This window comes from Macrobrachium rosenbergii, chromosome 20, assembly GCF_040412425.1.
Source record: "Macrobrachium rosenbergii isolate ZJJX-2024 chromosome 20, ASM4041242v1, whole genome shotgun sequence".
NCBI classification, from domain to species: domain Eukaryota; kingdom Metazoa; phylum Arthropoda; class Malacostraca; order Decapoda; family Palaemonidae; genus Macrobrachium; species Macrobrachium rosenbergii.
Window position 1 is genome coordinate 38,100,001 of NC_089760.1, and position 24,580 is coordinate 38,124,580.

Here is a 24,580-nt window from a genome sequence, read left to right on the forward strand (position 1 = left end):
AAGTTAGCCATAATCGTGCTTCTGGCAACGATATATGCGCCGCATCTCATACAGCGCTATACCGAGGACACCAAAAGTTAGATCTATTTTCGGTGGCCTTGATTATACGTTGTAGCGGCTGTACAGAAAACTCGGTTGCGCCGAAAAAACTTCGGGGCATTTTTTACTTGTTTTTCCGCAACTTGCTAATTGCATTGGAATAATAGTTTCCAAAGATGTTTCATTTTGGTGTTATTTGTGTGCAAGTTTTCGTTGCATTTAGTGAAATCACGGATGTAAAAGTAGATGTTGTTCTTTAGAACCCTAAAGAATGTTCCTCAAAATTCTGACTTATGCCTAACATGGAAATTATTCTAGTCGTTGGCCTTAAGTGGCTTGAGAATTTGAGTTTCTCGCCGCTGTTGCATTTTAATACTCTTCATTTCTACGGGAACCAAACTTAAATGCTGCCTTTTGCTTTTAAATTCGAATTGCGTTTTGTTAACTCCAAGTATCCAGCAGCTCTTGTGAATATTTTGAATTTTTGTACACTTTTTAATGAAAGGGATGTCAGAAGCAGTGTGTTGTCCTTGAAAATAAAATGGAAATGTTGCCGTGTTTCGGAATATATATATAAAAATGTTCATCGCGTAAGTTTCTGTAAAAATAGTTGTACCTTTCATAAGATTGAATGAAATTTTGTGACTGTTCATCATTAATATGATTTAAAAATCACACAATTTTGTTTTCATGTCTTTTATTGAGAAATTCAGTAAGAATACTCGCACTGTAGGCATTACTTAAGGTTCTTTGCAGCGTCACTTCGGCCCCTAGTTGCAAACCCTTGCATTCCTTTTACTGTATCTCTGTTCATGTTCTCTTTCTTCCATTTCACTCTCCACCCTCTCCTGACAGTTAATTCATATGCAGCTGCGAGGTTTTCCTCCTGTTACGCCTTTCAAACCTTTTACTGTCAATTTCCGTTTCAGCGCTGAATGACCTCATAGGTCCATGTGCTTGTCCTTTGGCATAAATTCTATATAGCCTGTTCGATTCAATTCATTCTTTCTCCATTTCATGTGGCAGTCAATGAGGCACGTGAATATTGCTTGGTGTTGTCAACTTTATGCCAGTCCAGCTGTTCCAAATTCTGCATTTTTTTGTCCTTTATGCTCTGTGAAAAGTTTTGACACTTTGCAAATATTATTAATGTTATTTGTTGTAGGTATGCTTGTTTAGTTGCTTTTACATTAGGAAGAATTTTGCTTGTGCTTCCAGATATTGCCTTGTTCATTTTTTCATTGCGTATTTTTCATTATTTTGTTTTCATATTTTTTCTTGTACTTTTTTTCTCTCTTCATAAATTTATTATATCTAGTGATTTCTTTGACAAACGACTAAGCACAGTAGATGTCATTATATTTCTATCAGCTTCTTGATATGGATAATAGTATTTATTAGTACTTATTATCATCATTATTATCAGTTTACTCACATTGGAAGGCGGAGGCCATTGCATTAGAAGAGTATTTGGTTAGGAAAAGAGCTATAATTGTAGAACTGGAATTGCTAACTGCGAAAATACCTGTAACCACAGCAATAAAATGGGTCATGAAAGGGTGTTAACTATGGTTATTTAGCAAAATATAAAATTTTCAGCTTATATTTTCATGACCAGTAAAATAATAATAATAATAATAATAATAATAATAATAATAATAATAATAATAATAATAATAATAATATAATAATAATAATAATAATAAAATAGTGATGGCTGCGTTTTGCGAATTGATTTTATGCTGAGTTTCCTCAATTCCTTTTAATAATTCGCTTTTCCTGCAGATCAACATTCGACAATTATTGACTAATATTGGTGTCCAGGAAAAGCGAATTATTAGAAGAATTGAGAAAACTCAGTATAAAATCAAATCCCAAAATGCAGTCATTTTATTCAACAATTAGTATTATTATTATTATTATTATTATTATTATTATTATTATTATTATTATTATTATTATTATTATTATTATTATTATTAGTTCCTCATTGGACGGGATGGTATCTTTCTCGGCTAGCACTCTGCTGGGCCGGCGATCGATTCTCCGACCGGCCAATGAAGAATTAGAGAAGTTTATTTCTGGTGATAGAAATTCATTTCTCGTTATAATGTGGTTCTGATTCCACAATAAGCTGCAGGTCCCATTGCTAAGTAACCAGTTGGTTCTTAGCCACGTAAAATAAATCTAATCCTAAGGGCCAGCCCTAGAAGAGCTGTTAATCAGCTCAGTGGTTAGGTTAAACTAAGGTATACTAAGCTTATTATTATTATTATTATTATTATTATTATTATTATTATTATTATTATTATTATTGCCGTTGGGAGTGTAATACTTAGTGTTGACGTCAGTAAAGAAAGGTGAAATAGTGACTCCTTCATCTTCCCTTCCGAGAAATTGTGTCGCCTACTCTTGGTCACGTAGCTAAAAATTCTTTCCCTAACTCTTGTGTCAGAGTAATAGGATATCGCTCTCTTGTAGGGAACTGAAGTACCGTCTAACCGTCGACATCTGAAGAAGCAGTTGCGAAACGTATTTTGGTTGTTATGAGCTGCGATTAGTGTTTGTTTTATTTCCTGGGGTGTTGGTAAGCTGTAGGGCTGGTGGGCGAGGGCGATTGTCTCACGCAAGTTCTTGGTATCCCCATGAAGTATGTACTGTATATGTATATGTATATATATATATATATATATATATATATATATATATATATATATATATATATATATATATATATATATATATATATATATATATATATATATATATATTTATATATATATATTTATATATATATTTATATATATAATATATATAATATATATATATATATAATATATATATATATATATATATATATATATATATATATATATATATATAAAATCTATATACACATCTATATACGTATACATACATTATATGCTCCGATGTAAACAATTATATAAAAAAAATATCCATACTTAGGTAACTTCGTTGAAACAACGAGTAAAAATAAGATGTCTCACGTGGGTTGCATAAAAATTGATAGTAATAATAAGATTTATTTACAGTGTGCGTAGAACATGTGGTTGGGTTACCCGAAAGTTACGCAAACCTTCACGTAATATCAAATAACTTCTCTTATTTTGTAAACAGTAATTAAAATGTATTGCGCATTAGAACGTATACATTTATATTCCCCTAAATTGCAGAGCCATGATGAAATGCTCTTTGAGGGTGGCAGAACTGATCATAATTGAATTGGATATAGAATTTAGGCCAAAGGCCAAGCACTGGGACCTGTGGGGTCATTCAGCGCTGATACGGAAATTGACAGTAAAATGTTTGAAAGGTTCAACAGGAGGAAGACCTCAAACAGTTGCGCTGTGATTCAATTGTTAGGAGAGGCTGGAAAGTAAGAGGGAAGAAAAAGAATATGAAAGGAGGTACAATAAAAGGAACGAAAGGGGTTGCAGCTAGAGGCTGAAGGCACCCTGCAAAGAACTTTACGCATTGCCTACAGTACACCACATGAGGTGCACTGACGTCACTACCCTCCTCCGGGAAGTGACCATAATTGGAAGTTTTAATTGTTGCTTCATTATGAGTATTTCCCAGAACAAAAATAACATACCCTTCGTTACGTATGAAATTGCTGAGGTTTTCATCTAAATGTCATAGCAAAAGCAGAGTTGTTTTTGTTAGATAAATAAGTAAAAAATGCGCCGAAGAATCTTCGGTGCAATCAGCCACGGCCTATGGTGGCCTCAGCCACGGCCCATGCAGTTCTTAGCTGCGGCCTATGAAACTCAGCCACGGCCCGGTGGTGGCCTTGTTGGTACCTATATCGTTGCCAGAAGTACGATTATGGCTAATTTTAACCTTAAATAAAGTAAAAACTACTTAGGTTAGAGGGTTGCACTTTGTTGTGTTTGATGAATTAGATGGCTGATCAACATACCAATTTGCAGCCTTCTAGCCTCAGTAGATTTTAAGATCTGAGGGCGGACAGAATAAAGTGCGGACGGACAAAGCCGTCACAATAGTTTTCTTTTACAGAAAACTAAAACTACCGTCAACTATAGTTTAAGTCCATCTGTCCACTCACCAATGTACGGTTTAGGTAGATGTAGAAATATGCATAGCTAGCTCTCGATTGGTTGAAATCAATGTTTCCGGTATATATATCGTAGGCTTACTGTGATAAAGATGCAAGCTGTTTCTTCAGTAATACATCTGAATACTTATATATACAAATAACCCCGAGACCTTCATATTTAGATCACAAAAATGCCGATTTATATCGATATTATAACAATACAAGCACACGAAAGACGAGCTTATATCGAACAGTCTATTCAGATCAAATACAGACGAACGATGAGCTTCAGAATTCTTCGTACAGAAATTATTTGAGTGAACGATTTACCCCCTACGAGTATCTGATCGTGCTTGATACGAGCAATTTGCATCAGCGTAAAATGCCAGGCTTGAAATTGACGTTCCCTTGCGTCATCATTATCTTAATACCTAAACTTATGATTCAGTAGTTGCCAAGCGGTGCGTTCGAGATCACTGGTCTGTTGCGTTTATGATGTTAATGTAATTTTGTTATATTTTGGTGCCCCTTCTTATACTTTTGTCATGTTGATGAAATAATTAATTCTCATCAGAGTGATGGACATCAGTGGAAACCTTGTAGCATTTCTGTATGTCTGTCTGTAATTTGTAAACTGATTGAATTATCCGGGATAGATCTGCGTCCAGACACTGCGAATGTCATTAGTTTTTTCTGTCTGATGCAGATGCAAATCAGTTTATTAAACCCGTTTTAACCTTAGTAGTGAAGATGAATACAGACTGGTTTTCCTAACTACAGGTAAAGTGAAGTACGAAATAATAATAATAATAATAATAATAATAATAATAATAATAATAATAATAATAATAATAATAATAATAATAATAATAATAATATTATTATTATTATTATTATTATTATTATTATTATTATTATTATTATTCAGCTGTTTCTTTTTAGATGTACAGATTTTACCTAAAGTTAAGGGCATGAATTTGCATTCATCAATAATATTGTGATTTATAGTTATAGTTCTAAACTTCGGCCTTTTTAGTTAACTCATGAAGGTAAAAAAAAAATGGTTGTGAAATCATCACCAAATCTCCAGGGTACTCACTGACCCAGCTTCGTCAGAGGAATAAAATTTTGTCATTTAATTTGGCAGGGATCCCTTGAAGGTAGGATAAAAAACAAGTAAAAAATGCGCAGAAGTTTCTTCAGGGCAATCGAGTTTCCTGTACAGCGTACAATCAAGGCCACCGAAAAAAGTTCTATCTTTCCATGGTCTCGGTATAATGCTGTATGAGCCGTGGCCCTTGAAACTTAAACCACGGCCCGTTGATGGCCTATCCTATATTGTTGCCAGAAGCACGATTTTGGCTAAATGTAACCTTAAATGAAATAAAAACTACTGAGGCTAGAGGGTTGCCAATTTGTTATGTTTGATGATTGGAGGGTGGATGATCAACATGCCTTAGTAGTTTTTAAGATCTGAGGGTGGACAGAAAAAAGTGCTGACGGACGGACAAAGCCGGCACAATAATTTTCTTGTACAGAAAACTGAAAACTGCAAGGAGAAAACAGCCATCAGATTCAGAAACAAGTAAAATGTTGAAAAATAACATGTTTAAATTCTGAATTGACTCGCGGTCTTGGAAACAAGGTGATTGTTAAAAATGTTGGTCAGAGTGACCACCAACCCGCCTGGTATATACCTCTGAAGTTGCTTCGGAATCAGAGAGAAATATGATATTAAGTTTTGAATTAAATGGTGAATTAAAGATAAGCAAAGATTAAAATATATTTTCTGAAAAACAATCACCAGCTTTCAATGTACCTACCTACCAGTTTTCATTAACATCAAAGAAATATGTATACATTTAGATTGACCTATGGCTATGAAAAATGAATCAGTGTGTAAATAAAAAAAAAAATGAATCATAATGATGAAATCAGAAATCCTTTTGACATTAAATTTTCACTGTCTTAGTTTTCGAGATATAGGTTAAAAACGCTTAACGTTTTGCCTATGAAGTAACCTTTGGCCCAGAAAAGTAGCTGAAGGTAAAATATATATTTTAAGGAAAATAATCACCAACTCTCAAGGAACCTACCTACCAGGTTTCACCAAAATGAGAAAGTAAGGAAGGCATGATAATAAACGTAATTATAACAGTAATATGGACCTCATGGAAGCTATCATGAAATTCGCCCCAAGCAAAAAGCCAGGGTTCGATTCCCAGGCGGGGCGGGACGCTTCAGACGCGTTTAGAAATAAAGCCTTAACTGTATATTCTTTACGGATTCATAGAAACAGGCTTCCGTAGGGGGCTAGTGCCTTCAGTGCACCTCATGCGGTGCACTGTAGGCACTACTTAAGGTTCTTTGCAGCGTGCCTTCGGCCCCTGGCTGCAACCTCTTTCGTTCTTTTTACAGTACCTCCTTTCATATTGCTTCTTCCATCTTACTTACTGTACATCCTCTCCTAACAATTGATTCATAGTGCAGCGGAGAGGTTTTCCTCCTGTTACACCTTTCTACTTTTACTGTCAATTTCCGTTTCAGCGCTGAATGACCTCATAGGTCCCAGTGCTTGGCCTTTGGCCTAAATCCTATATTCAATTCAATTCATAGAAGTAGGCGCTCAAAGACGCGCTTGCGCGTTCAGTAGCCCCCCGGCCCCACTGCACTGTGAACGGACGCGAATAATTTTGATTAAAATAAACCCCGAACTATATTCTTTATTGAACGTTTTGAAATTAACGCCCAACGGAATAATCTTTGCGGCCTCCTGATATAAACAGAGATGTTCAGAGACGCGCTCGCGCTTCCAGTCACCGGGAGCCACTGCACTGAAACTGACGCGAATAATCAGAAGGGCGCTCCGATGATTAAGCGCCCAGCAGACCGAGACTGCGCTACTAAAACCCGAACTTCTTGGATCGTTTGTCATAAACTTGAGGACCATTTGCTTCAGCCTTGGGGTATTTGAACTATCTCCTATGATTTCCATTTTCTTCTTCTTCTTCTTCTTCTTCTTCTTCTTCTTCTTCTTCTTCTTCCAAAAGCACCAGGGAAGCGATGAGAAACTTTGCCATTTAATGTGGCGATTGATTCATGGATGCACCTAATTAGGGCAGTCAGCTCTTTTCGTATAATAGTGGGTGTTACTGTCATCGCAGACTTGATTACGTGGGGACGCACATACACGTACATACCAGTGGTATCACTTATCGGTGTTTGCTGGAGATAATTTTCATGTGTGGTGAGCTGTTTTTATATTTATTTGTATATTTTATAAATTTGTTTGTATGTTAGTTCATATACGGGTGTTTATTTTTTCTATCTTATACGCAACTGATTATAGAAAAAGGGAAAAACGTTGTGGTTGTTTTTCATTAGCTTAAGTATTTCAGGTTACACCTGTACGTATCCCATAGAGAGAGAGAGAGAGAGAGAGAGAGAGAGAGAGAGAGAGAGAGAGAGAGAGAGAGCAGCTAACAATTGACAGGGGGAAACACTGAAGCTCTGTTATCACGGAAGTAATTAGACTCCCAGTTACTTACACATACAGTTACCTCATAGATTTATATAATTTATATAATTCAGGAAAGTGAACGATTTTCTTGACAGCCATAAACTCATAGAAAATGAGATTCCATGAGATTAAATGCAAACACTGATTTCTAATAGTTGGACCACACGATAAGTCTATACACAAAATGGTCAAATTTACATTCAGAGCAATCATTCATCCTAAGTCACTTTTATTGCCAGCAATTATTTTTTTTACCTGTATCCTTCTCATTGTTACAATCACATCACTATAATTAACTTTTGTGTATTTTTCAAAGTGAGCCAACGGGACATGAATGAAAAACTCCCAAAATGGATTGCCTTTGATTTAGCAAGCCTTGAGAAATTGTAATGGATTCGGGTGCTATGGTAGCGTGTTTTGATAATTCTTGACAAGTCAGGAGGTGTCTTCGTTAAATATTTACCAGCGGGTCGGCGTGAGTTTGATCTTGGTTCTTAGGAATTCGTAGGTGATCGTAAGCTTGTAACATTCCCAGCTATTGTGAAGCCATTATGTAGGTTAGAGTTTGAGCAACTAAGAATTTCAACTGGGGATAGTTCAGAGTCAAATTGTAGGGTTTCAATGCACCTAGGTGGCAAACACTACCATTTTAAAGCTATTTCGCTGTCTGTTAGGGAACTTTTTTTTTTTCCATATATGATACACAATTAGGAAGATGGGGCAACTTACGTTGGAGAACCTGGCTGCAAGTGACCAGGTGGGTTCTCCAATGGAGGTATAGTAAGTTGGCCAGAAAACGGGAAACTACCCTGTGCCATTCTAGAATTGGACACACGTGACTAACAGGTTTATTTTTTTATCGCTGGTCATCCCTAGCCTTTTGTGCAATGATTACTCGGTCTTCTTGACTGTACAGCATTCACTGGTCGGGGTTATCAGCCTTGAACCCAAAGGGTACGTTTAGTCGCCTAGTCCTTTTGTAAGGACAGTTGCCTTCCCTCCAGAGTTCTTGGAACTATTGGTATTATGAGCCAGGTAGCATATTTTAGTTTTGCCGGAGAAGCTGGTCTTCGCCACGAAATATAATTCTAAATTTTATTTTAATTGCTTCAGTAGTTTCGTAAAATATTTGTAAGTGATTGCATGTATGAAAGTTGCGAGTTTTATAGATATGCCTGAATGACCTGTATGATGCAGGTGATGTGGGTGTTTGTGCTGTGTCCTTTATAAAAAATAGAAGCCCTTGGCAACTGCGATGCCAAATCCACTTGTTAAAAGCCAGTCAATCCGTCAATCGTTTGTAATTGTTGTTCTGAGGCTCTTGCTACTTAGATATATCTTTATCTCCTCAAACTATTTCAAGGTATAATTATATATATGACACTTTTGGCGAAATAAATTATTTATATTACGAAACATCTTGTGACTTCTAATGACGTTTCAAGAGTTCCTCTATTCATAGTTCATATTCTCCCATAATTTCCTCATGAGGTTCTTCTTTTGCCTCATATCCTTTCCTCACCTCTCACTCTGGTTAGTACTTCATCCCCTGTGTTCCTCACCTCTCCCTGCCTTTACCTCACCCCCTCCTTACCTCCCTTCTCCCCCGTTACCCACAAAGAAGACGCAACGGAAGAGTGAGAAAGAGATAGAGAGAGAGAATTGATATCCCTAAGGGCACAGAGATGAAACGGTTGGATTATTTCGTAAAATGAGCAAATGATGTTCCTGGAGGAGCAGGGTATATTTTTCCACTTTATCGGGTAGGCCTATTAGATAGGTACATCTTGATCGCATTTGATTAAGCTAGGCTTTTGTTTTAAAACATCAAAAAAAGTATGTAATTCGAAGCTGTATGGTGCACTTTGACGTCAGATCATCTTATTAATAGTTAGAAATGTTTCTAGGTTTGAGTATTTCCTTGTTTTCTGTTTGTTTTAATGTTATTTGATGCATCTAGTTTCCATTGGTCTTTTATTTTGAACACCAGTATGTAAGATATGTAGCAGTGTAGGACTTGACATGCTGAGATACATATTTTCATTTTCGCACCTGTTGATTAAGGAGTAATTGGTATGTTCCATTTTGCACCTGTTGAATGAGCAGTCGTTTTTATACACCAGGTGTTTAAATATGAATTTTTTCTTTAGCCAAGGTTTCTCTGATACTATTTTTTCAAGAAACGTGACTTGATTTAATTTCATTGAAGTAATGAGTATGCAATAGGCTTTATGGTATTTTGGACTCCAGTTTTTAGTAATTATTGAGTGAGGTTACCACCCCTAACTCTCTCTCTCTCTCTCTCTCTCTCTCTCTCTCTCTCTCTCTCTCTCTCTCTCTCTCTCTCTCTATGAGAGAGGCTATGTGATCTTTTTTTGGTGAACACCCATTCAAATAATGACCAGACCCGGCTTTGCATAAGCTCGCTAATAGAATGGCCTAAGTTGACATTTTCCATGCCTGAGTCATGTATCACATCAGATTTTTTTTAAGGATGCTTTTATTGTTATTGGTGTCACTTATTCCATCATGACTTGCGTTTTAGCGATGATAATGCAGCCTGCAGTTCCTTGTATTATGCGTTTTATCACTTCGTTTTATTTAAAGAGACGGTTACAGTTGACTTCAGTTAAAGGGTCTGAAATATTACCGAGTTGGTTTCTGAAGTAGTCGTCGTTTTCTTTTTCATTATGAAGTTTTGCAAAGGTATTTCTTTTTCATCTTGAAGTTTTGCAAAGGTATTTCTTTATCGTCATGAAGTTTTGTAAAGGTATTTCTTTTTCATCATGAAGTTTTACAAAGGTATTTCTTTTTCATCTGGGAATTTTGCAAAGGTATTTCTTTTTCGTCATGAAGTTTTGCAGAGGTATTTCTTTATCGTCATGAAGTTTTGTAAAGGTATTTCTTTTTCGCCATGAAGTTTTGCAAGGGCCTTTCTTTTTCGTCATGAAGTTTTGCAAAGGTGTTTCTTTTTCATCATGAAGTTTTGCAAAGGTGTTTTTCATCATGAAGTTTTGCAAAGACACTTCTTTTTCATCATGAAGTTTTGCAAAGGTGTTTCTTTTTCATCATGAGGTTTTGCAAGGGCATTTCTGTTTCGTCATGAAGTTTTGCAAAGGTATTTCTTTTTCATCATAAAGTTTTGCATTTCTTTTTCATCATGAAGTTTTGCATTTCTTTTTCATCATGAAGTTTTGCAAAGGTATTTCTTTTTCATCTTGAAGTGTTGCAAAGGTATTTCTTTTTCATCATGAAGTTTGCAAAGGTGTTGTATTGTCATCAGCACTTACGTAATGTTTTTGAAATGAAGGGTGAAACCTGTGTGTATTTTTTACCTGATAAGAAAATACACATTGATGTATAATTGTGTGTATATTTGTTTCCAGAGTAAATAAGTAGAATTCTGGGCAACCAAATGTCCTTATCTATTTGGTTAGATAAGGACATTTGGCTGCCCAGGATTATGCTTATTTACCCTGGAAAAAAAATACACACAATTACACACCAGTGAATATTTTCTTATTAGGTAACAAGCACGCTTCACCCTTCATTTCAAAAAGATTACGTCAGTACTGATGACAATACAATACCTTTGCAAAACTTCATGATGAAAAAGAAATATTTTTGCAAAGCTTCATGATGAAAAAGAAATACCTTTGCAAAACTTCATGATGAAAAAGAAATACCTTTGCAAAACTTCATGATGAAAAGAAATACCTTTGCAAAATTCATGATAGAGAAATACCTTTGCAAAACCTCATGATGAAAGCCCTAAAGGGAGTTGAAAAAATAGGGCTGACGCCCAAAAGATATGAAAGACCCGCTTTTCAAACAACAGAAAAAAAAAAATGAACGCAGGGAAGGGAATTCAAAAAGCCCGGCAGTAATGTAATGGAAAAGAAGCAGATAAAACGAGTGTCGAATTGATTACTCACAACCACAGGATAAAAAGTTTAATGGGGGGTTGAGGCGTTGTTCTGGCAGAGACGTTAAGAGGCCGCTGGGGTGGAGAGAGGGAGGAGGAGGAGGAGGAGGAGGAGGGGCGCCTTTTCGACTCAAGGATCAGTGACCGCAACATTACTTATGTATATATATGTATATGTATATGTATATACTGTATATGTATATATATATATATATATATATATATATATATATATGTATATATATATATATATTATTTTTCCTGCAAACTCTTTCTCTAACCTGGGACCCATGTTATCCTGCCAACTGAAAACATTACTATATATATATATATATATATATATATATATATATATATATATATATATATATATATATATATATATATATATAATGTATATATATACATAAAATATATACAATATATATATACATATATACAAAATATGTATATACACATATATCTATGTATTTTTTGCCTGCAAACTCTTTCGCTAATCTACTACCCATGTCATCGCTCCAATTTCCATCATCTACATCTACCTTCTTCATCTACTATCCTTGCTCTGGCCTGTTACTTTACTCCTTCGAAAATGATATTTAACAGCCATCTCCAGAAGGCGTCTTATTGTTAATTAGATAATTTAGTGTTTTCGTGGCTTATCGCGAAATTTCCTCTTACTTTACTAAATATGAGATGGGTTTGATTCACAAATGTAACTGTCGGTGACGATATCTTGCAAGATGAAGTCCTTATTGCCGAGAAACGTAACCAACTGAGCTATGAGGAGCCCTTTCAACGATTTTCCTTTTGCTGGTATTTTGAGTCTTGCGGATAACCTTCGCTTTTTCAAAGCTAATTTTAGCGAGCAATCCAAAATCAAAGCATAACGCGAAGAATATGTTTTTAATACTTGAATGAACGGCGTGACTGTAAATATTTACCCATGATCCTTGGTAGCATGTAGAATGGAAGAGTAGGCAAGTATCTGAGTAGGATTCCAGATACTTGTAAGTAAATGAAGAGGTTTTGCTTTATATGAAATAAGACATTCATAAAAGCAGGGATGAACAGTTAGAGGAAAAAAATTGATAGGTTAAAAAAAAAACAGTTGATTTTCAAATTAAGGAATCTAGCTGGAATTTGAAATTGGGTGGATACCTCTCCAGCCTCCTTGAATTCCAGAACCTTGTGGATTTTACAAACGGGGAATGAAAGGATGCAATAAATGAGAGAAGGGCAGAGTGGGAGAAGTATCGGCTCTGGTATCACTGGGAGAAGAATTAGAATAAGAAATGAGAGCTATATTTGGTTATAATTTGTTTTAGTGTAAGGCCACAAGCTTCTAATTTTCTGAAAAGAAAACTATTGAGATGGCTTTGTCTGTCCGTCCGCACTTTCTTCTGTCCGTCCTCTGACCTTAAAAACTACTGAGGCTAGAGGGCTGCAAAATGGTATGCTGATCATCCAGCCTCCAGTCATCAAACATACCAAATTGCAGCCGTCTAGCTTCAGTAGTTTTTATTTTATTTAAGGTTAAAGTTAGCCATAATCGCGCTTCTGGCAACGATATAGGACAGGTCACCACCGGGCGGTGGTTACAGTTTCATGGGCCGCGGCTCATAACGCAGTATACAGAGACCACCGACAGATAGATCTATTTTCGGTGGCATTGATTACGCGTTGTACAGAAAACTCGATTGCGTTGAAGAAACTTCGGCACATTTTTTACTTGTTTTCAACTGACAAGAAGATTTGAGGAATACTCTTCCTATTATTCTCCGCTAGTACAGAATTATTGATATACCTTATCGATCTTATTAGCGTCGCCTCATCGATTTCATTTCTAAGAGAAAGTGACAGGAGGAGAAGGCGTGGGGAGGAGAGGACGGAATTGTGCACCTTTTCCATGTTGCAATTAACGTTGATTATCGGCCTGGTGGAAGAACTTCATTGTAAGGGACGTTTCAGCTCCCCAAGAGTCCTTACATTAACTTTTGTTTTGTTCTGTTTACAAAGGCGTCTGCTACATTTAAGCTACAAATGGTACTTTTTCACCTGGATGTTGTCTTTATATTTTGGGGGAGAGGCCAGAAAGGACACCAATTCGGAATTTCAGGTTTTCTTTCTCTGGAATACCTGTCGATCTTATTAATGTTTATTTGTTACTGTCTTATGTAAAGGTACTTTTTTTTTGCTTCTGTTTTTGGAGCCAGCAATGTCGTTCCATACTAAAGCAATTGGTCACATAATTGAATACAGATGGAAATAAATTTTTTTGTGCTTATATCTTAGTGATAATCAAGTGGAAAACATGTGATTTTTTTGTGATGAATTGTATATTAAGCATAAACGAAGAAGGCTTGACAGAACGATGAATATATAAATCCAGGTGTGAAATATAGGTCCTGACTCCTAAATGCAGGCGTGAAAGATAGGTCCTGACTCCTAAATGCAGGTGTGAAAGATAGGTTCTGACTCCTAAATGCAGGCGTGAAAGATAGGTTCTGACTCCTAAATGCAGGCGTGAAAGATAGGTCCTGACTCCTAAATGCAGGCGTGAAAGATAGGTCCTGACTCCTAAATGCAGGTGTGAAAGATAGGTCCTGACTCCTAAATACAGGTGTGAAAGATAGGTCCTGACTCCTAAATGCAGGTGGGAAAGACAGGTCCTGACTCCTAAATGCAGGTGTGAAAGATAGGTTCTGACTCCTAAATGCAGGCGTGAAAGATAGGTCCTGACTCCTAAATACAGGTGTGAAAGATAGGTTCTGACTCCTAAATGCGGGCGTGAAAGATAGGTCCTGACTCCTAAATGCAGGTGTGAAAGATAGGTTCTGACTCCTAAATGCAGGTGTGAAAGATAGGTTCTGACTACTAAATGCAGGCGTGAAAGATAGGTCCTGACTCCTAAATGCAGGTGTGAAAGATAGGTTCTGACTCCTAAATGCAGGCGTGAAAGATAGGTCCTGACTCCTAAATGCAGGTGTGAAAGATAGGTCCAGACTCCTAAATAAAGGTGTGAAAGATAGATTCTGACTCCTAAATGCAGGCGTGGAAGATAGGTCCTGACTCCTAAATGCAGGTGTGAAAGATAGGTTCTGACTCCTAAATGCAGGCGTGAAAATAGGTTCTGACTCCTAAATGCAGGCGTGAAAGATAGATCCTGACTCCTAAATGCAGGCGTGAAAAATAGGTCCTGACTCCTAAATGCAGGCGTGATAGATACGTCGTGACTCCTAAATGCAGGTGTGAAAGATAGGTCCTGACTCCTAAATACAGGTGTGAAAGATAGGTTCTGACTCCTAAATGCAGGCGTGGAAGATAGGTCCTGACTCCTAAATGCAGGTGTGAAAGATAGGTTCTGACTCCTAAATGCAGGCGTGAAAATAGGTCGTGACTCCTAAATGCAGGCGTGAAAGATAGGTCCTGACTCCTAAATGCAGATGGGAAAGATAGGTCCTGACTCCTAAATGCAGGCGTGAAAGATAGGTCGTGACTCCTAAATGCAGGCGTGATAGATAGGTCGTGACTCCTAAATGCAGGTGTGAAAGATAGGTCCTGACTCCTAAATGCAGGTGGGAAAGATAGGTCCTGACTCCTAAATGCAGGTGTGAAAGATAGATCCTGACTCCTAAATGCAGGTGTGAAAGATAGGTCCTGACTCCTAAATGCAGGCGTAAAAGATAGGTCCTGACTCCTAAATGCAGGCGTGAAAGATAGGTCCTGACTCCTAAATGCAGGTGTGAAAGATAGGTCCTGACACCTAAATGCAGGTGTGAAAGATAGATCCTGACTCCTAAATGCAGGTGGGAAAGATAGGTCCTGACTCCTAAATGCAGGTGTGAAAGATAGATCCTGACTCCTAAATGCAGGTGTGATAGATCCTGGCTCCTAAATGTAGGTGGGAAAGATAGGTCGTGACTCCTAAATGCAGGTGTGAAAGATAGATCCTGACTCCTAAATGCAGGTGTGAAAGATAGATCCTGACTCCTAAGTGCTGGCGTGAAAGATAGGTCCTGACTCCTAAATGCTCCAAAATGCAGGTGGGAAAGATAGGTCGTGACTCCTAAATGCAGGTATGAAAGAGAGATCCTGACTCCTAAATGCAGGTGTGAAAGATAGGTCCTGACTCCTAAACGCAGGCGTGAAAGATAGGTCCTGACTACTAAATGCAAGTGTGAAAGATAGATCCTGACTCCTAAATGCAGGCGGGAAAGATAGGTCCTGACTCCTAAATGCAGGTGTGAAAGATAGGTCCTGACTCCTAAATACAGGTGGGAAAGATAGGTCCTGACTCCTAAATGCAGGTTCAAAAGATAGGTCCTGACTCCTAAATGCAAGTGTGAAAGATAGGTCCTGACTCCTAAATGCAGGTGTGAAAGATATGTCCTGACTCCTAAATGCAGGTGTGAAAGATAGATCCTGACTCCTAAATGCAGGTGTGAAAGATAGGTCCTGACTCCTAAATGCAGGTGTGAAAGATAGGTCCTGACTCCTAAGTGCAAGTGTGAAAGATATGTCCTGACTCCTAAATGCAGGTGTGAAAGATAGGTCGTGACTCCTAAGTGCAAGTGTGAAAGATAGGTCGTGACTTCTAAATGCAGGTGGGAGAGATAGGTCCTGACTCCTAAATGCAGGTGTGAAAGATATGTCCTGACTCCTAAATGCAGGTGTGAAAGATAGGTCCTGACTCCTAAGTGCAGGTGTGAAAGATAAGTCCTGACTCCTAAATCCAGGTGTGAAAGATAGGTCCTAACTCCTAAATGCAGGTGTGAAAGATAGGTCCTGACTCCTAAATGCAGGTGTGAAAGATAGGTCCTGACTCCTAAATGCAGGTTCGAAAGATAGGTCCTGACTCCTAAATGCAGGTGTGAAAGATAGGTCCTGACTCCTAAATGCAGGTGTGAAAGATAGGTCCTGACTCCTAAATGCAGGTGTGAAAGATAGGTCCTGACTCCTAAATGCAGGTGTGAAAGATAGGTCCTGACTCCTAAATGCAGGTGTGAAAGATAGATCCTGACTCCTAAATGCGGGCATGAAAGATAGGTCCTGACTCCTAAATGCAGGTGTGAAAGATATGTCCTGACTCCTAAGTGCAGGTATGAAAGATAGATCCTGACTCCTAAATGCAGGTGTGAAAGATAGGTCGTGGCTCCTAAGTGCAGGTGTAAAAGATAGGTGCTGACTCCTAAGTGCTGGCGTGAAAGATAGGTCCTGACTCCTAAATGCAGGTGTGAAAGATAGGTCCTGGCTCCTAAATGCAGGCGTGAAAGATAGGTCCTGACTCCTAAATGCAGGTGTGAAAGATAGGTCCTGACTCCTAAATGCAGGCGTGAAAATAGGTCGTGACTCCTAAATGCAGGTGTGAAAGATAGGTCCTGACTCCTAAATGCAGGTGTGAAAGATGGGTCCTGATTAATTTGGAGAATATTTTGTTTAATTTTCGCCATGCACATCATGGTAATTAACGATTTTATCTTTTCCTGATGTATCTTGTATTGTAGATGTTCATAATCTTAGTGATATATCTTTACTTCTTCATTCGAATCAAAGTCTTTTTATGTTATATTCAGCTTAGAAATACAAGACTCTTAATACTCGATGTTTTGTCTTTTCGTTATATAAATCCTCTTTAACTTCTAGATCTGTTGTTTCATTGAAAAATACGCCGAGTAACTTCTATTATCATAGACCTCAACGTCGAGTTCTTTGTGGTGTTTGGAATGTAAACATTCTTGCGCATGGACATCCCTTAACCAAAAGACAAACTTCTCTGAAGGCAAATGCACAAGACCTGTTTTCTTTCCTCCAGGGACAACATAGGTCTCTATTCGTTTTTCTTTTAATACCGAAACGTTTCACATACTTCTCGTTCCCGTAAAAGGGTAAATAATGATATTTAGTGATCCACCGTTTAAAAGTCACGAGCGCTCTTACATTTTTCGATTTTGAGTCACAGGAATTTATTCATAAACTGGACATCGTTTATCCTTATTGAAAAGAGATATATGACAAATAGATTTTTGTTTTTAAGCCTTCAAGCTGCTGTTCAGAGGTCAGCATATGATGCACTACAGAGTACTAATCAAATATATACCCTGGCATACCTATGTTTCGTTGTGTCCCAAGCATGAGGTTATAGAAGTTTAGCATACGTCAGCAGTCACTGTCATAGAAACGGTAATAGTTGTGAGATATTTATTATGAAATAAATCAGCTGAATTAAAGGTAACATGAACTAAAAAGCAATATTTCGCAGCATCCAAAGCACCTGGTTTATACTGTTTTATGATGCTCATGGGAAGATCTGGCGGTACCTAGCAACTCTTCTCCTAACTGGAGAGATTGGAGCGTTATTGCCTGTTATCAGGAGACGAGACAAATTGAGTTGCGCCCATAGTCTGCCTGACATTATTAGATAGTATTTATGCTGTAAATAAAGTTCATTCTGTTTCTCATTGTTTTCGTTTTGTTGTACCAAGGCTTTGCAGTGGTATTTTCCAGTGCTTGTTTGTGAACTACATTTTGTTTGTGTGTAAACACATACATACTTTATATATATATATATATTATATATATATATATTATATATATATATATATATATATTATAAAAAATTATTTGTGTATATAAACATATATTATATATATTTAAATAATATTATATATATAAATTATATAATATATATATATATATATATATATATATATATATATATATATATATATATATATACATACATACACATATACACACACACATATATACTGTATATGTCATGAATGGTCTAAACTTCTCAGCAAGTCTTTTTTGTCGGGTTGATGCACTACTCTGTATTACTTCAGAGAAATTAAAGTAATTCATCCCTGCATGTTTTTCTTATTCATTCTGTCAGATCATATCCCACCCTGCTGTTGTTGAAAGATAGAATGACTGTTTTGATGTATTTCAAGGTCAAGGCAAATTATTTTCAAGAATTAATTTTCCTATAATTTGATATTAGGACCTGTAAAAAGCAGGTTGCTATTTCGTCTGAGTTTCTGTTATATTTATAATTATACCATATAAAAAAGACATGCATTGAGATGTGTCTATGCAATATGGTCTTCTGTGTAGTGTCAAAAAGTGTGGTGTTGTATTTGTGACAGTTAACAGTACCTTTATATGTTCTCCAAAGCACCATTTTAGACGGACAACAAAAATCAGTTTCTGACCTTGGGTATGCAGTAGCTGAATGAGAGCCAGCATGAGTGAAGCATCATGGACGACAAGAAGTTCTCCCCTCCGCCTGCGGCACTGTTCCCGGGCTTGATGCCAAGGTCTTGCTGGCCCTGCCCCTATCAGCAGGCAGTGACCCTCAACAGGCCTGTATGGTGGTGGGCACGGTTTCTTGGGTAGCCCCAGAGTATCCACCGTAAGAGATTCAGAGTCTGTTTCTGTCGTCTCTTCCTCACTGATATTAATTGAGGGGCAACTTGGTTGAGGTTTCACTTGTGGGATGGGTGGATGGGAATCTATTGCATAGTACTGAATCAAGGTGGAAGGTCCCTTGGCCATCAGGAGTGTTATGGAAGACCTGTGGGCATAATGGAGTCTTGAGGCATTCTTGTAACACTCATAAACCCCAGCATCTTCTGGAATGACGTTCTTAATCAACAACTGGTCCTCAGTAATCGTCATCCGTGAGGATGACTGTAATTGTTGACCATCTTTCGTCCATGTCCCCCGTATGAGTGGCGACAGATTTTCACAGGGAAGAATGATGTCTTTCCCAGCTTCTGCTACACGTACAGTTTCAGTGGTATGTGGTGTACTGGAGTAGATGCTGTTTATATGGACATCTTTTGAGTATTCCTCACCATTATAAGACACTTTACAGGTAAAATTTCCCTGTATATTATCTGTTTTCCTTATTGTCAAAACTGAAGGATATTTTCCAGATCGAGGTCCATGTCCTTTTAGATGCCTGATTGCGTCATGGAAAGTTTCACCTCCCGAGGTCTGCCACTGAATATTTGTAACATAGTGAGGAAGGGAAGTCAGGACCCTGCAGAAAAGAAATAGTGTTGTTTCTGTATTGTTCTCTGGAGGTGAACTCCAGTGATCCACTTCTATTACTGGTGAATTATCTATTTCAGCTACAGTTGATTCCATTTCAATACTTGTGTTTTTTGTGAGTAGAATTTGGGACAGTTGTGTCTCTGTGTAATGATGATTGTAGATAGTGGATTGGTGAATAGGAATCTCTGTCCCATGTACAATCAGTGAACATGAATGCAGCCTGTTGGGAACAGTTACATATTTCTTGCCACCAAATTGGTCAAGAATGCTAGAATTGTGGTAAGTTATATATATTTTCCATATCCCTCTTGGGTCTTCACCCCACATGTGAACTGATGACAATGGGTGATTTTGTATACCATAGGGTGAAAGGTCCAAGGGGCGCTGAGGTAGAAGCTTAGAAAAAGTCCCAGAAGGAGATCTAAGACCTATTTCTATCTGTCCTCTGTTGTCAGCACTTAAAGAAATATTTACTTGAATATGCTCTGCTTGCACTATTTGGCAACCTGAGACACTGATGGGTAGAATTAGTGTTTCGTCTGGAATAAAAGTAATATTTTTATGAGGCGAATGAGCATAACACCTAAAAGCTGGTGGAACATTTTTCCAGTTGCGAGCTAGGTCAACCATTTTTCCTGCGTCAAGAGACCCAAATCCAAAGTAATGTGAATACATGCGACCAACGCCATTGGTGTCCCACTGTGAGGGTAGTGGGTTATATGGAGTAGCAGCTTCAACCATAAGGTGCTGCATATCTCTCCACCCAAGCCGAGGATTTGCATCAAGGGCTAGAGCACAGGCTCCTGCTACCATAGCTGCTGAAACTGAAGAACCACGGAAAGAATCTGTGCAAACTCCTCCTAAATCAGTTGTAACTATACCATTAATTTGCTCTTCAGCACTATATTCAGAATCTGCATCTCCACTGTAAGTTGACACAAAAGTGGCAGCACAGGTTTCAGCGTAATCAGGAGCCCGCCCTTTCTTTGTGCTACCACTTACAGTTAGCGTGTATACAGAATTTGAATATCCATCAGCATTGCAGTCATCACCCACGTAGCCTCCATTACCTGATGCCCATACATATATGGAGCCTAGCCCATTCCGGCCAAGTGCAATACTTTCCCTCACTGCTCTAGAGGCTAAGACCCCAGGTCCTTCCATAACAGCTCCAGTATCAACGGGTCCCCATGCTGCAACATAGACATCTATGTGGTCTCTTTCATATGAGAGAGCTGCAGCTTCAACTGCATCATACACTACATATCCAAGCATTCTAACTGCCCCCACACCAGACCAAGGAGCGACACCCATACCACACATGCCATTGAAATGTGTTGCAGCGATAATGCCTGCAAGTTGGGTACCATGGCGAGACCAGGACACAGGCATTGGATCTGGATCTGAATCCAAAAGATCCCAGGAAGCAGCTGGATCATAATTCAGAGCAAGATCGAGATGGGTTAATTCCACACCATCATCAAGAATGGCAACACTTATACCACCACCTCTAATCCCTGCAGCCCAGAGACTAGTAACATTGAGGTGCATCCCACCACCTGGACCAAGGTACCATTGGCGCCATCGTAATGGATCACGGGCCCTTTGAAAAGACCATGGCGATTTTAGGGGCTTGCGGTTTAGCCCCCCAACATTTCGTGGCATTCTTCCAAAGTGGTTCTTACTTCTTGGAATAGATCTTGGAGTTGGACGTCCCATCATGTATTTTGCCCTTGGACTCTTTTCATCGTTCTGCTTTTTTGCTTTTTCTTCAACTATTTTATAGCGCGATGTCCTACGGTGTCCAGTTTGCTGCTCAGCCCATAAGATCTTAGGATGGTGGAGTTTGCCGCTCTTTCCCTGATCGCCGGGAGAGCCTTCCCCGCCACTTTCATCTTTATCCATTTCCCCGCGAAACAAGAAGACGTCATCGAATACCTTTCCCATCACCATCATCCCCAGTTCGCTGGCTACCTCTTCAGCCGCCTCCTCATGTTGCGTCGTCAGCTGTATTGCCCACAGCTGTTCTTTTCCCACAACGCTTCCTACCAATGTCAGGGTCAGTATGAAATGGAGGATCATTTTACTCACTTTTATGGGATCTTGTTTTCCTTCTGCACTGTATCTGAATGCGTTTTTTTTTTGTTTGTTTATGTTGGAGGGGGATATGATTGTCCTCTGTGTAATATTATCTATAAGCAATGCTCTTTACACAGCTATTTCCGTTGAATTTCAAATACTAACTCGTGTTTTGCTTGATCTGGTTTTTAGATGGCATGAATTCTATCGAAATAATTCGCGTTTGATCTCTGAAAAGAGCTGGATATTCAGATATGCAGAAACAGATAAATAAATGGTAACGTGAATAATGTAAAGGTTCTCACATATTTCTTTCCTCTCCACTGACATTTGAATACCAGAAAAGTTTGTGAGGAAGTCTCCACTGGTAGCTTTACGTCCTTATTTACAATTCAGATCTCTATGTAGTAGTTTTAGAGGGAAAAATATTCTCGTTTGTTTTTCACCTCCGTAATTTAATTTCATAACCTCAAGTTTAAAATGGGTGTTTCCAAATCTGGCTGGCAGAAGAGAAGCGTGTTTTTATGTAAAAGACAGATGAATGGTTCTTGATTAATTTTAAAGATCAGTTTCACTCCACTTTCATGTTAATATTTAATTCTTCATTGGATTATGCGTACCGCGATTATATATATAAAGGATATCGCATCTTTATCATCAAACTTAGTTATTCAGCCTTCTTGCCTTTCACTATGAAATTATAAGGTTTAGTTGCACTTCTGTAAATAAAAAATAGTTTTTAATTAAATTTATTACAGAAAGGTCTCCTTTTTCACCACATCCACTTCATTTCCGAACCCCTCACTGGTACCCTTCCGTCGCCCGTGCTAAATGGCTGTAATCTCTCTCTCTCTCCCGTTTATCCTTTATGGCAACGAAAATCATTAATCCTTTATGGAGACGAGTGTTCGTTAATCACTTTTTATCACTCTTTTTGGCCAATGAGTTTAAGTTAATTACCTCTGTATTAATTTCTTTTTTTTTTTTTTTACAGCGGTCGAAAAAAGTTATTTCCAGAATTAGAGGCAATCTACGTCGCTGCAAATTTTCTGCCGCTTAATAAGCCTTATGAAGTCCGTTCCACTCGTTGGGTGTATTATTCTGGCACTGAAGCTCTATTGGTGCCCTTAGAAGCCCTCGCGATGACTGTTCGTGGTCATGTCTTTATTCGAATGGTGAATTTGCGCGGAATCTCTCTCTCTCTCTCTCGATTTGTGCTTTCACTTTTGTTCTTTTGTTCACTTGTTGCTTGCTAGATTAGAAGCGTCTTTGTAAGTAATTCTTGAGGAATAGCAGATTTCATCTTTATTTTTATTTGATTACTGATATTCACTTTGCTTCAGAATCAGTTTTCCATTTGAAAAGCAACAGTGATAAACAGATGTTTCGGTTCTTGAGATTTTCAGGAAGAGAAAGTCAATGTTTTCTAACGTGGAATATTTGAAATTCACAAGAAATGAAAATATTTTCTGTTCACTTATAAATGTTTTTCTTCTCTTGTTATTTAATGATAGGGGACTGTTTTTTTATATCCGTTTTGTCACTAACGATTGTTCACTTAACTCTCGTATTTCCTTGAGAGGCCACTTTATTTTAAGTTTTATTGCTTTGATCAATATTTTCCCTGTAACCAACAATATTGTCCCTTATTAGCGTTTTCCTAAAAACATATTGAATTTCCACTATTATACAATATCTTAAATGATTGATGACCTGTAGCTTCATAAAAAATAAAAACTGGAAATTCCAATTTAGTCGAAAAGATTGGATGATAATATTACGTATTAATCATCCTAGGCAGAGCTTTACCGGCTAATGGTTTGGAAAAACGATGATTTGCAGTTGTGTTCTTTCAGAGGATAATACCTTCATTATTATTCATTAGAAGAATAAATGCATTATGTCACTTTTCAATCGCGGAAATATATACACTCTCATTTGTTATTTATTCGATGTACGCTTCATGCCGGTAATTCGTTCGAATGATTAATTCATATTTTATTCAATCGTCATTTTTCACTCGCAATACTTTATCGGAAGAGTTAAAGGGGATTTAGGACTTAATGTCAAATTTCGAGTCACGGTTTCATGCTACTTTTTAGAGTTGATATTTTTTTTCCACTTCAGAAAAAAAAATTTTACACTTCAGGAAAAAAAATTGTTACACTTCAGGGAAAAAAATTGTTTTCACTTCAGTTTTTCCTAAGTTTTCCGGAACGCGAAGCCTTCAGAGTAAGTTTCAGCTCTGAAGTATCACGCATTCATCTCTAACTTAGACACTTTTTTTCAGTAAATAAATAATGTTTCCGTAGATGAAATGCACTGTGCCCTCTGCCGTTCGGGTACCTCAGTTACAGCCTAGGGTACGCCGCGTCACAGACTGCGCCTGCTGTGTCTGTTCGGGCAACCCCAGATGGTGAAGTTATAAAGTAGGTGCCACATACCCCTTTCGAGGCACTCTGGCGCGCTCTGTGTTGGTACCCAGAATTCTCATTTGTTTCGCTTTGTTTTGTCTTCTTGGTCTGATATGCGTGATGATTTCAATTTTTATTTTTTATTTTTGTTATTTTATATCGTATGGTATCGCCATTAGCCCAGCAGTTACCACCTTCGCTTGTCGCAGGATTCTTAGAAAAAAAGCTGATGACTCCCATGTGTTTTGTTTGTTTGTTATGTAACCCGCTACTGTCGTAGTTAATGGAATATGTTGCCATGTTGTCATTTCAACAGTCCGGGTGACTGGTCGCGTTATTTATGAGGAGTGTCACTTACTGCCGTTAATAACAGAGGGTCAGCGTCCTGGTAAAGGAGAAAACATTCATCACTTATGACCCGCTGTTGAGTTGCTTGTTGAATAAGATCTTCTGGGATC

General features: G+C 37.9%; 1 protein-coding gene across 1 annotated transcript in view; it reads right to left on the reverse strand.

The window, feature by feature from the left end:
* Nucleotides 1-24,092, reverse strand: part of LOC136849290 (uncharacterized) — a 38,738-nt gene extending 14,646 nt beyond the window's left edge. The window contains exons 1-2 of the mRNA XM_067122598.1: nucleotides 24,055-24,092; nucleotides 18,783-23,332 (exon numbers count right to left, since the gene is read on the reverse strand). Of these exons, the coding sequence (XP_066978699.1) occupies nucleotides 18,783-21,711 (2,929 nt within the window). The 5' untranslated portion in view covers nucleotides 21,712-23,332; nucleotides 24,055-24,092. The remainder of the gene's footprint in view (nucleotides 1-18,782; nucleotides 23,333-24,054) is intronic.
* Between the last annotated feature and the right edge of the window lie 488 nt (nucleotides 24,093-24,580).